Source organism: Crinia signifera, chromosome 9, assembly GCF_055691185.1.
Source record: "Crinia signifera chromosome 9, ASM5569118v1, whole genome shotgun sequence".
In the NCBI taxonomy this organism is placed as follows: domain Eukaryota; kingdom Metazoa; phylum Chordata; class Amphibia; order Anura; family Myobatrachidae; genus Crinia; species Crinia signifera.
The window spans coordinates 26,023,806-26,038,487 of record NC_139225.1 but is presented as its reverse complement, the minus strand read 5'-3'; the positions used below and the strand labels follow the sequence as shown (position 1 = coordinate 26,038,487).

Here is a 14,682-nt window from a genome sequence, read left to right as displayed (position 1 = left end):
AGTAGGTGTAAGTGTACCAGTGGGGGTGGGGGGTACAGTAGGTGTAAGGGTGTACCTTGCTCAGCTCCTCATAAGTATTCACAAGCCTCATCAGCTTCCTCAGCCTTTCAGCACCTTCTACCACATCCCCCATAAGCATGTTCAGCCCCTTCCTCACTCACCTCGGAGAGCACAAAAGTTGGATTGCTGGTTTTGGCTCGGATTTATCGTCTGGTTTTGGATTTCAATATATAAAACAAATGCTATGACCAGTTTTTAATTTGGGTTTGGATGTTTAAAAAAATAAAATAAAAAAATAACACACCATGGGAAAAGTGGCCTTTCTATCAAAGTACAGCAATTGTGTCAGTCTTGTCTTAACTTCGTGTAGGAACGGAGGTGGTCCAGTTGCGTAATATAACTTTTTTTCGCAACTGTCACTATTATGGTGAGGAATGGGAGTAATTTGGTTTTTCTGCCGTGAAAATTCCATTCGGAGAAATTTGCGCATAACATAACCAGTGGATCCTTAGTAAGGCGCAAGCCACATACGTTATTAATATACATCATCACCTTGTCCCAGAACTTTCTAATTTTCCCACACTCCCACATGTGGTGAAAGAACGTGGCATTGGAACTCTTACATTTAAGGCATATCCCCAGTTCTCCTGGGACAAAGTACTTTCTCTGGGCTTGTGAAATATACGCCTTATGCAGCTTCTTTATTTGTACCTCCTGCAGCATGGCTGACTGCAACACCTTCAATGTTTTGTCCATATGTTTATTTAGCATGTCCCCCGAATTCATCCCCGGAACGTCCCCCTGCCACTTAGGCACCATTGCCTTCCATACTGCCCCAGGTGAAACCGGCAATATATCACCATATAGGTAAACCAGCTCGAGTACTCCACCAAGGATGCTGGGGATCAGGACGTCATCTAGAATTCCAGCTGCATATCCACACCATCGGGAGGACACTGCCTGCTCTATTTGAGCTTACATTCCCCTAAAGCTGCTATCGTTTATCAGGTCCGGACTCAAAAGTGGTGTCATACTGTATACCATCTAAAGGGGAGTAAACATTCGGCAACCCCTCATACAGTATATTGTGATAGCATGATAGCATTGACTCACACCCCCTTAAAAGCCCCTGATTTACTGTGATAACCTCTCTTGCATACAAACTTCATGCTAGCAGGGCCTTTCTTACCTCACCCTACTATGACAATGTACCACTGTCCACATGTGTACCCTACCTGTGGTATGGTCCCCATTATGTTCCTCCACACGTAAAAGAACCTGTGCACTTGCAGCATAGTTATTGTCTGAACTACTGTATTATAAATGGGCCTGTAGGTTATGTTCAGAAAGGTTTCAAAATGCATTTAACAATGCCGCAATATGACTTCAACCACTAGCAGAACTTGTACACGCTACATCTACTGCCTTGCAGCTGCGACGGTGAGACCATGGCTCCCTCTGGTGGCTGTTCCCAGATCTGCAGCACACGAAGCTGCTGCTGCTGCAGCAGTGAGCAATATACCAAAGGTGAACTTGCAAAGACAAGGTAATGGTGGTAAACAGTGACATTTCTGGCTTGTAATGTGGACCAGCTGCCAATGTTCAGCCTTAACACCTTTTATTTGTGGCCAACACTAGTGGAGAAGTCCCTTCAACATAAGTGTAACTTTCGATAGCACCAAATCCTGCAGTATTTTGCCACGCTGATAACTAGGTCAGTCGACCGCTGACATAGCTATGGTAATATACCCATGTCCTCAACTTTAGGTCAACATTTCCTGTTTTGCTTTCTCGTTTATGTACCCTGGACTCAAGCACGGCAGATCCCTTGCGGCACCATATATATTATATAAAGGATAATAAAAGTCTTTCTGTAACTAACAAGTCCAATTACAGAGGTTTATGATTTAGAAAACCAATCAATGACTGGACCAGGAAGCTCGCGCTTATGGACGCAAAATATTTTATTCAAAATTTACAGCTACAGAATAAAACATTCTTTAGCAAAATAGCAGCTTCACAAGTAGGTTTTTTTTTTCCTTTTAATAAACGAGATCAGAAAAACTACAAGAGACAGACATGAAGCCAGAAACGCTACAGGTGCGATGTTCCAGCTGGCTCTGGGTTTTAGGACTAGTTACCGGCTACTTGAGACATAAGACTAAAAGATGGTTTTACAGCTGCGGTGTTTAAAACCCAACACGAAAATCTGATGCTGCTTTTAATGGTCAGCCACATGTATCTGGTATATCGTAGTGCTACGGAGCAGCCTGCAGTTCCCTCGAGCTGCTGTAGGAGAATAGTGCGGCATTATTTTCACTGTGCAAAAGGTGGAAACTGCACGATGGGACATGTAGTTCTGCAACGGCTTGCAATGCACTGGCTGGTCATTAATTTGTATGCAGGGAAGGACTGATGAGATTATAAAAAAAAAAAAATCCTTGATGACTGGCACTGCTGCATTATTCCACCTGCATATATTTGTTGAAATTGGTAAATTGACTGCAAAACTATAAACCCCTCTCCAGCTATAAAAGAACAATGACTTAAATAAGACTGTCAGGAAGGCTCACGTAAAAGACTGAGTCTATACAAAAAAGTTACCTAGTTTATAGAATACATAAATTTCCTATTATATTGAAAGAGGTGACATCATCCATTCAGCCTTAACCAAGGCAACTTCCTGGCGTAAGTGAGCGGTCAGGTCCAATGTAGGTCTGCTAAGGCAAAGCATCTTTGCATCTTTTTTTTTTGTCCACCAATGAAAATGCTTCTTAGTCGCAACCTACTACGACTAAGATGCACAAGAAAACTGCTGATTAATGTGATCTATAATACTTGCATTGTGTGTGCAGCGCAGTCGGTATCTGGAGCAGAAACTAAGTCGTATTGGAAAAAAGTTGCAGCTGCTTCGTTGTAGTACTTCATATAGACTCAGTCGCACACAGATATACAAGTACCACAAATCACATTAATCGGGACAGTTTCCAAGTGCATCCTTGTCACATTGCAAGGTGACTAAGATGCATTTTCTGCAAAATACACCCAACGCTATAAGATTTTCATGCGGTTTGGTGTGCCAAGAGGGGCTGTTCAGCTTGACTGGAGCAAAGATGGAGGAAGGGCACAGGGTTAAAGTTCTTCTAGGTCATGGTCAGTATATAATCTGCCAATGTATCACTGCCTTATATTCCGCAAGGCTAAGCTCATATTTGTGAGCGGTAAAGAGTAGCAGCATGTGAAAGTACCACGTCAACCTTTTAAGGGCACGAGGGGCTCCAGAGAACAATTCTGCTTTTCTCTTATACATAAACCCAGTGAGGTGCACTAAGTTTTGTGCCGCTATGATTACGGTGAAACAGGCTGTTCAGGAGAAACGGGCCAACCTGTTCTTAGCCATTTAAAAAATATATATATTTATAATAAATGACAGAATATAACACAGAAACAAACAAATCAAAACTAAGCATTTGATTTTAATAGATCCTAAAATAAAAAAGTTAAAAGCAAAAAAGGACCTTGTATCGTTTAACAATGTGCCAACAAATTGCGCGATCATGCCCCAACGTTTTACGGCATAACCTGTAAGTGGGCGAGCGTTTTTTTTTTCCAATGACCCGACCGATACATAAAATCTCGTTGCTTTCAATTATCTTTAGTTCCTGAATCACGCAGTAGTGACACATCTAGTGTTGGGTACACTATGCAAATATAGGCAGAGGAAGACCATAAACCTGAATCCACTTTTCCACGAAACAAAGAGCAATACGGGCGTAGGTAGCCGGCGATTCCGTACCGTTAAACCTTGCTGAAAGACACGGCTTCAAGACCAAAACTTAATAAAAATAAAATACTCACATGAAGCCTTCATGTCATGTGGGCCTTAAATCCAGTCAGCCAAATGGCACACCCACTGCAGCCTGTAAGATAACACTTTTCCAACAATACCCAGAAAGAACATAAACTTGAGGTACCACTGGCAGCAGCCACAGTAATTCCCACAACATTCACCCCGTACGCCTGCAAAGGCTGCATTTACTCTCGCTCCCAATTTGTCTGGGTTTTTTCCCACAATTTTATTTAAATAATGTTTAAAACATTTAAAAGCCTTTTCAAGTTTGTCCAGCCGCCGAGAGTCGTCCTGTAAGGTAAGTCTGATGGAATCAGTGATTCCTCATCTCCATAGACAGAGACTCGTAGAACAAAAATGAGGATACGTATTCTAATGGTGGATTCTTTCCTTTATCTATTTTACCAGCCATCTCTTTTTTTTTTTATTATAATTAGCCAACAGCATGAGAGAAAAGCAGATAATTATATTGCACTTAAAAATAATCACAATCATTAGAAAAAAAAAAAAGAAAGAAAATTATAGTCTATTTTTGTGGTAAGGATCCGCTGCGCAGAATGGTCCACGCAGCCGACCTTTAAGACCCAACAGATTAAACTATTTTACAAAAGATTAAAGAGACTATACAGGTTTCAAGTTTACAAGACGCGTCGAACTACATACATACTACAGGATAAAAATCTTCTGGGTTAATTCGTCACAGTTTGAACTTAATATATTATTTCTTAAAGGGGGTTGTCGGAGAAAATAGAGAAAATTGCAGTCCGTCTCACTCTTGTAGCAATATATCCATATACAATTTTTGTTTCTTTCCTTTAATTCGAGATTTAATGCCTATGGAGACTACCGAGCGGCAGATATGCTCTGTGTGTGTTTGGAAAGGCCGTCCGCCCACTTTTGGGATTGTGTCATTTAATACAAAAATTAGGGGGAAAGGCCACAAAATGGAAAAGTTCGATCTCGCCATTGTCCCATTTTTTCCAGAACTTACCAAATGCGCAAACCCTCCCCACAAACAACCTGCAATGCTGCGCCAGAGCGCGTCGGACACGGGAGGACTCGAAATGTCCCAACCACATCCCTGCAGGAACAATGCAGGGAAAGTTGTCACTACTTCAGCATCGGACAAAGAAAAAAGCCACAAGTAGCAGGTTCTCAGTTCTAATTCCCAGTCACAGGCCGGACGTTCTGAAATGATTTGGAGGCCGAATCTTTACTTCAAAGAGGGGTATTTCCGTTGCCCGAGTCGCCCAGTCCGTGCTGCTGAAGATGGCTGTTGTAGGAGAGAGAGACTTTAGCCACAGAGGCATCGAAACTTCCGAACGGAATTGTTGGTAACCAGGGATTTACACAGTTTGACGTTTAAATGTTACCATTTCATCCAAACATGAGCATTAGGCAAAGTCAAAGCTATTTATAAACATGATTACCTGTCGCCTACACACAGTACATAATATGGAGTCAACCGGGCCTACCCAATAAACTCACCGAGAGCTAGGAACGTAACAGAAGTGCAAAGTGAACTTATTGTCCCCATTGTTAAAACATCTGCTGACCTTTTACAAAGCTGGATTGAAAAGTAATGCCTCCATGGCTAGAAGTTTTTTTTATTTGTGAACACATTTGAACACTTTTTTTTTTTGTACATGATACTCCGTTTATCCTCTATGTAATGCACTATTCACTTTTCAACATAGTCCCCATTCCTTTCCACGCATGTGCGCCAACGCAAGAGGAGTTTGGCAAACCCACCGGAGAAGAAAGCTGGCGGTTTTTCACATCAGGACTGAACGGCAGCTTTCATCTCACCATCAGAGTTAAAGTGTTGACCCTTAAGGTGCTCATGGAGGGCACTACTTTCCAATCCAGCCTTGTACATTGTGCAACCATTTTTGGCTTTCCCATATTTAGTGAAATTCCCCACCGAGGTTTTACTTACTTGTGCAAAATTGGAAGGGTTGTAAAATGTAACGGCCCCAGTGGGAGGTCCGGGAACAGGTGTCTGCAAAACACGAAGATGGCGTCAGCTCTCCGCCTCCTACACCGCTGCTGAAGAAGGGATTTGTGCACAGAGCTAGAACTAGCCTTGGCTCCTCGGAGCAGAACCAGATAGGGGTAGACAAGGCAAGTCCATGTATTGGACACTGGCAGAGAGACTGCAGAAGGTGGGTTGGTTTCATGAGGTTCTGCAAATTGACCGCTCTATAGGCAAATCCCTTCCACAGAGCAGTGACAGCAAAGGGACCAGGTGGTGGTGGGCAAGTCTGTGAGGGAAAGACTTACAGATCACCACCTGGGATTACACAGTCTCCATGCACAGGGTGAGGAGCAAACACGCAGGTTACAGGCATGCAAACCGTGCTGTGTTAATAGATTAGTCGGGTTTCTGGAAACAAAGGCTGAAGACGTGTGCGAGAACACCAATCTATACGTCCCACACCCAGCGCAGCAGCGACGTAGCACAATCTACAGAAAGAGATTGGCTGCACTTGAGCTATAAAGTAATTGGTTACCTAGGAGACAGAGTGAGGTAATACTCCAGAATATCTCACCACCACTAAACCAAGAAGGGAAACCACATGACACCACACCAGTCATGTGCACCACAGCTCAGCCAATAGGCAGTGAGGCAGAGCTGGCTATCGGCCTTCTGTTTATAGCTTCACATCTTGCCAGAAGCCCCGCCTTGGATTGTACATATTGCATCTCCAAATAAGTGAGTCAGTCAGATCTCAGACATTTCGTCCAGTCCATTAGACTGGAGTTTTTGGCGTGGGCGCCATTTTTGAATGAACTTTCACCTAGTGTTCGGTACTAGCGATGGCAGGGGACTGACCAAATCAAATCTAAAGAGTTTACAGGGAACAACTTGTCCTCCAGCTGCTGTGAAACTCCACATCCCAGCATGCCCTGCAGTTTTAACATGCCTTAGTAGCACAACGGTCACCGGGCATGCTGGGATGTGTAGTTCCACCAAAACTGGAGGGCAGTGGTGGAACAGTTGCCTACCCCTGGCATATTACATTGCCTTGAGTAAGTGGTTCTCTGGGCGGACTTTATTGCACAAGGAATGCGAGTGCAGCTGCAATGACGGTAAACTGGCCCCTCACATATATAGGGTTTATTACATATTATTGGTGTATTCAAGTTGTCTTTGTACTGTGTGAGCCCCTGCCAACAAGAGTTACATACGCCCAGGGGATGCGAAAGACAATGAACCACACAGTGACAAAATGGCTGAGTAGAGGCAAAATGGCCACCACGTCCTGCCAGCAAAACAGCTTTTGCCACCCCATCAATATACTGAAAATGTGTACAAAACCTGCATACTCTTGTGTACTTCATATATGGAGTACTATACGCTGTCTTGGTGGCTTATCTTGCTGTGTCCTGCCCAAATTACCACAGAAACATTAAGTTCTATACAACGCTGTGTGTTCTTAAAGCAAGAAACCTGAGGTAAAGCTATATACCCTACTGGCCAGGGTAATGTGTACAGCCGGGTGCACAACACGTGTTTTCGTACACCATCACAGGGTTAGGCAAGGGAGGTGGAAAGTAGGCAAGCACAATTAGTAGCACAAAAACAAAGTGCAAAATTAGTTATAGAAAGTACTTAAAAAATAAAATGAAGGTGGCCAGCTCCATGTACCTGATCAAAATGCTGGCTTACTTCACGCGATAAGGAACTCAGAGAGCTAGACCGAGAAAGCTACAAAAACAACACACAAAAACCACACACACAAAAAAACAAAATGATAAATGATCATGCATGTCGTTGCATTAGGCTTCACATTCCCCAAGACTAATAAAGTTCAAAAAGAAAAAAAAAAATCCGTAGGAGCTCAGAAGGCAAAAGGGTGGTTCCAAGTGATGCAAAAATAAAATAAAAATCTAGTGTCCAATGAGGTGCGGCTAACTGACCGATGGGTGAGATTACATCGGTTATGCCCTCTTTATAAACTCAAAGAGGAACAATTTTATTTAGAGAGGGGCACTGGGAGTAACAGAATGTAACTCCCTGGGTGCCACAGCGATTCAGTGACCTGTGGCTGGCTTACAGGTCATGCCTAGCAGACAGATGTATCTGCTAACCTTAGGGCAGCATATGCAATGTCCAGGAGAGAACAGCTGAGAACCATAAGCCTAAACCAGGTGTTTCACAGCTATTTATATATTACAGGGTGCCGCTTTTATAGATTACTCGTGTCAATATAGGTCTGTGACCGGACATACGTAGCCTATTGTAGGGATCAGTGATCCATCTGGTTGTTCCCTTTGCCATGTACTTAGTGGAAGCAGTTGTGTATTAAGATGTGGTCAGTGCACATAGAGATGTGTCCTCATCCACCTGGCCCTCAATTCGCCATGCAGCGTGAGATGCCTGGCGACAGAGAGCTGCCAAGTCCCGCGCAAATTATGCTAACGCCTGACATCTCATTGCCAAAATGTATCTTCATCACATTGTGGACTAGGACGCACCAGGAGACTCTCCTGGGTAATATGATATAGGACACCTGTATACTGTGCGACTGAGTCTGTATATGGAGCAGAACTGACCTTGTATTGGAAAAATAGCTGTGACTGCACACTGTGTACAGATACAGAGACTTAAGGGGACCGTACACCAGCAGTGATTTGGGGAACAATCACCTGATCGTGGATATTAAACACGTGTATAAACTCCGATATCCCATTCCCGTTAGGGATCGCATAATCAAGACTACATGCTTTATTTCCCCAATCTGCCGATAGGTCGCTGACCGATGGCCGTCAATAAGCTCATCCAGTCGGTGGATCATAGCTTTCAGTGGGTCAGAGGATCACCCACTGCTGTTGGGGATACTATCATTGGGTCACCACCAAGTAGGTCGACAAGGATAAGGTCAACATGCAGATAGGTCTACATGGGTCATTTAACTGTTTGTTTTTTTTTTGAGCCGACATGAGCCAACAGGCGGTATTTCATGCCCCGTCATCCACTAGGGCGTGGTGGGAGAATAAAATAGTGTGCCGCGCATAGCAAAGCATCGTGCCCAAAGCATGGTGAGCGCAGCAAGCCATGCGAGGGTACGTTTCAGTGTTTATGTCGACACAACATGTGCCGACAGCTGGTATTTCATGCCCTACCATCCACTAGTACAGAAGGGCAAAAAAAACACCTGTCGACATTATGACCCCATCGACCTAACTACCTAAACCTAATGTTGATCTAGAGACTCATGTCAACATAGACATATGTCGACCTAAATACGTCAACCCAAGAGTGTCGACCTAATGACTGTCTACCAACTTGCTGGTGGCAAACTGATCCACACCCTGCTGTTGAACAGCCAATCAGAATGTATGTTGCTTCATATAAAAGTGCTTGAAGAGACTAAAGAGGTTGGGGAAGAACTATGGAACGCTGGCAAGTGGAGGGGGAACTTTATTGCTAGTAAATCTGAGGCTAAACTTCCCAGAAGGAGCCGGATCATGGCTCAGGAAAAGGACAATTGTGCTTGGACCACATAGGAAGCGTAGGCGCAACACTTGCAGTCCGTGCATTGCACAATGAAACACTTCGTTAATGACGGAGATGAGTCACTGAGTTACATGATGCGGTTAGAGAGAGCAAGCAGAAAGACTTTAATGGGCAGACCGCCCTGGGGATCTCACCTCTCCTGATGGATAATCCTCCTGATTGGACGCTGGGAAATCAGAGCCAGGTGCAGCATTTAGGTTCTAGAATACAGAAAACACACATAGGAGACCGTTAGATTATGCAAACATGTAACCCAGCCATCGGAACCCTGACTGATATCACTGGTCCCTGGAGAAGTAGCCCATGAAAATAAAAATCAGCAGGGTCTGCGCCCAGCCTCCTGATAAAGGCGGAATTCTCGTAAAAATAACCCAAGATCCTTCGTGACCTGGCGGCAGAATAAAATGACCCTTTAAAGAACAGCTCTGAAGCTTTTACTGTTGGGATGACTTGCACCCAGCGATTCGCTGCAATCAGAACGCAGACACCACAAACTAACCTGGATCTGTGCGCCGTTATCAAGGCCGGGCTGGTCCGCCGGCTGCATCATCTCTGCATCAGCACCTACAGGCGGCTGCTCCTCCTCAGGGACTGTACAAAACAAAATAATTTGATGAGAGGGATACAAACCACAGAGACAGATCTGTCCTTATGTTAGATTATTCAGCACAGTGGTGACCTGCAGGACACTAGGTGCATTCGGATAGAGACAGTCATTATTATACAATCAGCGGTGACCTGCAGGACACTAGGTGCGCTCAGAGATAGAGACTTAAGCTTTTGTTTTTATTAAGCTTGCTGAAGTGATAAAGTGTCTGGTCTTTATCGCCGGCCAATCAGCTCCTACCTGTCCTTTTTCAAACCAAGCTTGTAACTTCACAGGTAGGAGCTGATTGGCCGGTGATAAAAATCACTATAACTTCACCGAGCTTAATACATCTGCCCCATAGTCATTATTAGAACGTCAGTGGTGACCTGCAGGAGACTAGGTGCGCTCAGATAGAGACATAGTAATTATACCGTCAGTGGTGACTTGTAGGACACTAGGTGCGCTCAGATAGTAACATAGTAATTATTATACCGTCAGTGGTGACTTGTAGGACACTAGGTGCACTCAGATAGTCATTATTATTAGTTTTTTGGGGTCAATTTGTAGATTTCAGCACATTGATCTCAAATGAGTGTACCGCTTCCCGCAATGTGCAGCAGAGCCTGGACCACTTTACCGCTTCCCACAATGTGCAGCAGAGCCTGGACCACTTTACCGCTTCCCGCAATGTGCAGCAGAGCCTGGACCACTTTACCGCTTCCCGCAATGTGCAGCAGAGCCTGGACCACTTTACCGCTTCCCACAATGTGCCGCTCAGAGTCAGGAACACTTTACCACTTCCCACAATGTGCCGCACAGACCCCGGACCACTTTACCGCTTCCCACAATGTGCCGCACAGAGTCTGGAACACTTTACCACTTCCCACAATGTGCCGCACAGAGCCCGAACCACTTTACCACTTCCCACAATGTGCCGCTCAGAGTCAGGAACACTTTACCGCTTCCCGCAATGTGCAGCAGAGCCTGGACCACTTTACCGCTTCCCACAATGTGCAGCAGAGCCTGGACCACTTTACCGCTTCCCACAATGTGCAGCAGAGCCTGGACCACTTTACCACTTCCCACAATGTGCCGCACAGAGCCCGGACCACTTTACCGCTTCCCACAATGTGCCGCTCAGAGTCAGGAACACTTTACCGCTTCCCACAATGTGCCGCACAGAGCCCGGACCACTTTACCACTTCCCACAATGTGCCGCTCAGAGTCAGGAACACTTTACCGCTTCCCGCAATGTGCAGCAGAGCCTGGACCACTTTACCGCTTCCCACAATATGCAGCAGAGCCTGGATCACTTTACCACTTCCCACAATGTGCCGCACAGAGCCCGGACCACTTTACCACTTCCCACAATGTGCCGCTCAGAGTCAGGAACACTTTACCGCTTCCTGCAATGTGCAGCAGAGCCTGGACCACTTTACCGCTTCCCGCAATGTGCAGCAGAGCCTGGACCACTTTACCGCTTCCCACAATGTGCCGCTCAGAGTCAGGAACACTTTACCACTTCCCACAATGTGCCGCTCAGAGTCAGGAACACTTTACCACTTCCCACAAAGTGCCGCACAGAGCCCGGACCACTTTACCGCTTCCCACAATGTGCGCACAGAGTCTGGAACACTTTACCGCTTCCCACAATGTGCCGCATAGAGTCCGGACCACTTTACCGCTTCCCACAATGTGCCGCTCAGAGTCAGGAACACTTTACCACTTCCAACAATGTGCCGCACAGAGCCCGGACCACTTTACCGCTTCCCACAATGTGCCGCTCAGAGTCAGGAACACTTTACCGCTTCCCGCAATGTGCAGCAGAGCCTGGACCACTTTACCGCTTCCCACAATGTGCCGCTCAGAGTCAGGAACACTTTACCACTTCCCACAATGTGCCGCACAGAGCCCGGACCACTTTACCGCTTCCCACAATGTGCCGCACAGAGTCTGGAACACTTTACCGCTTCCCACAATGTGCCGCACAGAGTCGGGAACACTTTACTGCTTCCCACAATGTGCCGCAGAGAGCCCGGACCACTTTACCGCTTCCCACTATGTGCCGCACAGAGCCCGGACCACTTTACCGCTTCCCACAATGTGCCGCACAGAGTCGGGAACACTTTACCGCTTCCCACAATGTGCCGCACAGAGCCGGGACCACTTTACCGCTTCCCACAATGTGCTGCACAGAGCCCGGACCACTTTACCGCTTCCCACAATGTGCCGCACAGAGTACGGAACACTTTACAGTTTCCAATCATGGCCGACGTGGAAGGTGAATTATGGAGAAGTAAAAAAAAAAAAAACCTAATGTCGACCTTTTAACCACATGGTGTCGACCAATCATCCAGACCCCAATAAAAACATAACCCCATAATGCACATTACACCTTATGCTGGGCAATAGATGGGGCCACACCAAATGCATATTGTAAATAGACCTAAAATAGTATTTATTTATACTATTTTTCTTCCTTTGTATGTAAGCATTTAAACATCATCACTGTGCTATCAGATTATTAATTATAATGGGCCTGACACACCTAGCGACCCTGCTAAGCGTTCTGAGCGATGCTAGATCACTCAGGGGCAGACTTGTCAAGTTTCAAAAAGTGAAGAATGATAAACAATCAGCTGCTATCTGTCTTTTTTCAAACCCAGCCTGTAACATGGCAGGTAGGAGCTGATTGGCTGGTTGTTTATCACTCACCACTAATCACTTTTTGAAGCTTGATACATCTGGCTATAACGCTATGCCCCCACACACCGTGCGACGTAGGGGCATTTTCTGTGCAATGTAGTGAGCTCGCTCAGATGGCCTGACATCGCTACGTGTGTAGTTCCTATAACGGTGTGTGATCCCTTGTTTACTCAGACCGAGATAACGGTTTTCCCATCCCCTGACCACGGGGGTTATTCAGACCGGATTGCTTCTTTGTTAAAATGCAGGGCCCTGCGATCAGGTATACAGCGCTCAACAAGAGTGAAATCCCGCCTCATTGCTCAGCTCGGCTTTCATAAAATTAGGTGGATTGGTGATTACCAGAAAATCCTTTCACAAGCTGCTCCCCATGGAATGATTCCCCAGTGTGTGCAGTCTGTGCATAGCCCAGGGCTTACTCAGCGGCTGCGATAGAAACAGTCTGATCAGGGGAGGAGCTGATATGTCACATGACTTCCCCTCACACACCTGGCCACGCCCCTCACCATGGAATGGATAACCAGTGTGTGCAGTCTGTGCATAGCCCAGGGCTTACTCGGCGGCTGCGATAGTCACAGGCTGATCAGGGCCGACATCACATGACTTCCCCTCAAACAACTGGGCATGGCCTGCCGTTTCCCTGACACTCACACTTACTGGTCGATTGGCACCCACAAAACACCGGCTTCCTATCGACTTGCGTACCACTAGCAATAAAAAAGGAGCAGGATTTCATCACAGGAAGTCTATGCGCAGTCTATCGATTATCACCCAGCCGGTGAAATCACCGCCGTTCAACCTGGTCTGGATAACCCTCAGAATCTAGACATCAGAAATGAATTCATATATATTAAAACTACTTCGAAATAGAATGAAATGGTTAGGCAGGTCTTTGTTCTACTGTACTGTAACTATAGCAACTAAATATGTGCACAGTGCCTAACCCTCACATTTATATAGAGTACTACTGCCATCTACTGGCCAAATGTATTCATTTATGAGGCTTCAGGTGCAGTCATTTCAACTGAAGCAGTTAAGCTGGGAATACAAAGGGGTACATTTAATAATGGCAGTTCTACTGAAGATGGGATGTTGTCCACAGCAACCAGATTCTTCTTTATTTTGCACCTTCTAGAAGATAATAGAATCTCATTGGTTGCTATCGGCAACATACCATCTTTAATAGAACTCAAATTTTAGTAAATTTACTCCAAAATGAGAAGTTGATGTGAATGTCGCTGATGGGTGCAGTAAACCATGTCCTCTGTGAAGCTCCCCTTACAGCGAGTGTGAACTAATTGGGCAGCTATTGCTTACCAGGACGAGCAGCTCAGCACGGCATTACAGCGGTACGCACCTGAGTTAGGAACAAAGAGGTTAGCAGGGATCGGCATTGGGGCCAATGGAGCAAACAGATCGGCCGGCGGTGGCACAGAGTTGGTGGGCTTGGTGCCACCAGGATTTAACACATCCACATAACGACCTCTCGGGGCTCCTGCGAAAAGGGTAGAAAAAAGTTGGTGTGTTTAGCAATACGTATGGGCAGGGACGCACCTTATACCGTCTTTCATTGGACGCAGGAAGTTGGAATGAGAAGAATTGGATTACCTGCTCTTATGGAGAACATGTTGACGTTGGGGTTCGGGGGAGCGTTCATTCCGCCTGGGCCAGGTGGTAAGGTCTGCGGTCTTTTGGGCATTCCTGATGGAGGCGGAGGTAGGACCTTGTTCTGGGGAAACGGGAAAAGAAGCAGCAGTCAGGGCTTAGAGGACCTTAAGAACATTGATGCGTTCTCTTCTCTTCCCCCCCCCCCAATGTCAGCAATGACAAGGAGGAACTGCATATTTCAGCATAGCTGCAGAGATCTACGGTCTACTCACTTCCTCTCCCTCGGGCTCGTCCAGGTTAATCCAGCGCTGTTTTTGCTCATCCCACACAATCTGCAAAACAGACACGCACCGGACGTTACCATGTGACCTGGAAACCGCCAAGTGCAAAGCTCTGCCTGTAGAA

The 14,682-nt window shown here is 45.8% G+C and overlaps 1 protein-coding gene across 5 annotated transcripts in view; it reads right to left on the bottom strand.

Moving 5' to 3' along the window:
* Positions 1-2,193: 2,193 nt before the first annotated feature.
* SEC16A (SEC16 homolog A, endoplasmic reticulum export factor) overlaps positions 2,194-14,682 on the bottom strand; it is a 40,459-nt gene continuing 27,970 nt past the window's right edge. For 4 of the 5 annotated variants that reach the window (XM_083158611.1, XM_083158610.1, XM_083158613.1 and 1 more), the window contains 8 exons: positions 14,550-14,609; positions 14,278-14,398; positions 14,027-14,164; positions 9,874-9,965; positions 9,509-9,574; positions 7,503-7,562; positions 5,790-5,852; positions 2,194-5,123 (listed from right to left, as the gene is read on the bottom strand). In XM_083158611.1, the coding sequence (XP_083014737.1) occupies positions 5,064-5,123; positions 5,790-5,852; positions 7,503-7,562; positions 9,509-9,574; positions 9,874-9,965; positions 14,027-14,164; positions 14,278-14,398; positions 14,550-14,609 (660 nt within the window). In that variant the 3' untranslated portion in view covers positions 2,194-5,063. The remainder of the gene's footprint in view (positions 5,124-5,789; positions 5,853-7,502; positions 7,563-9,508; positions 9,575-9,873; positions 9,966-14,026; positions 14,165-14,277; positions 14,399-14,549; positions 14,610-14,682) is intronic. The other variant, XM_083158612.1, reaches the window with a different exon arrangement.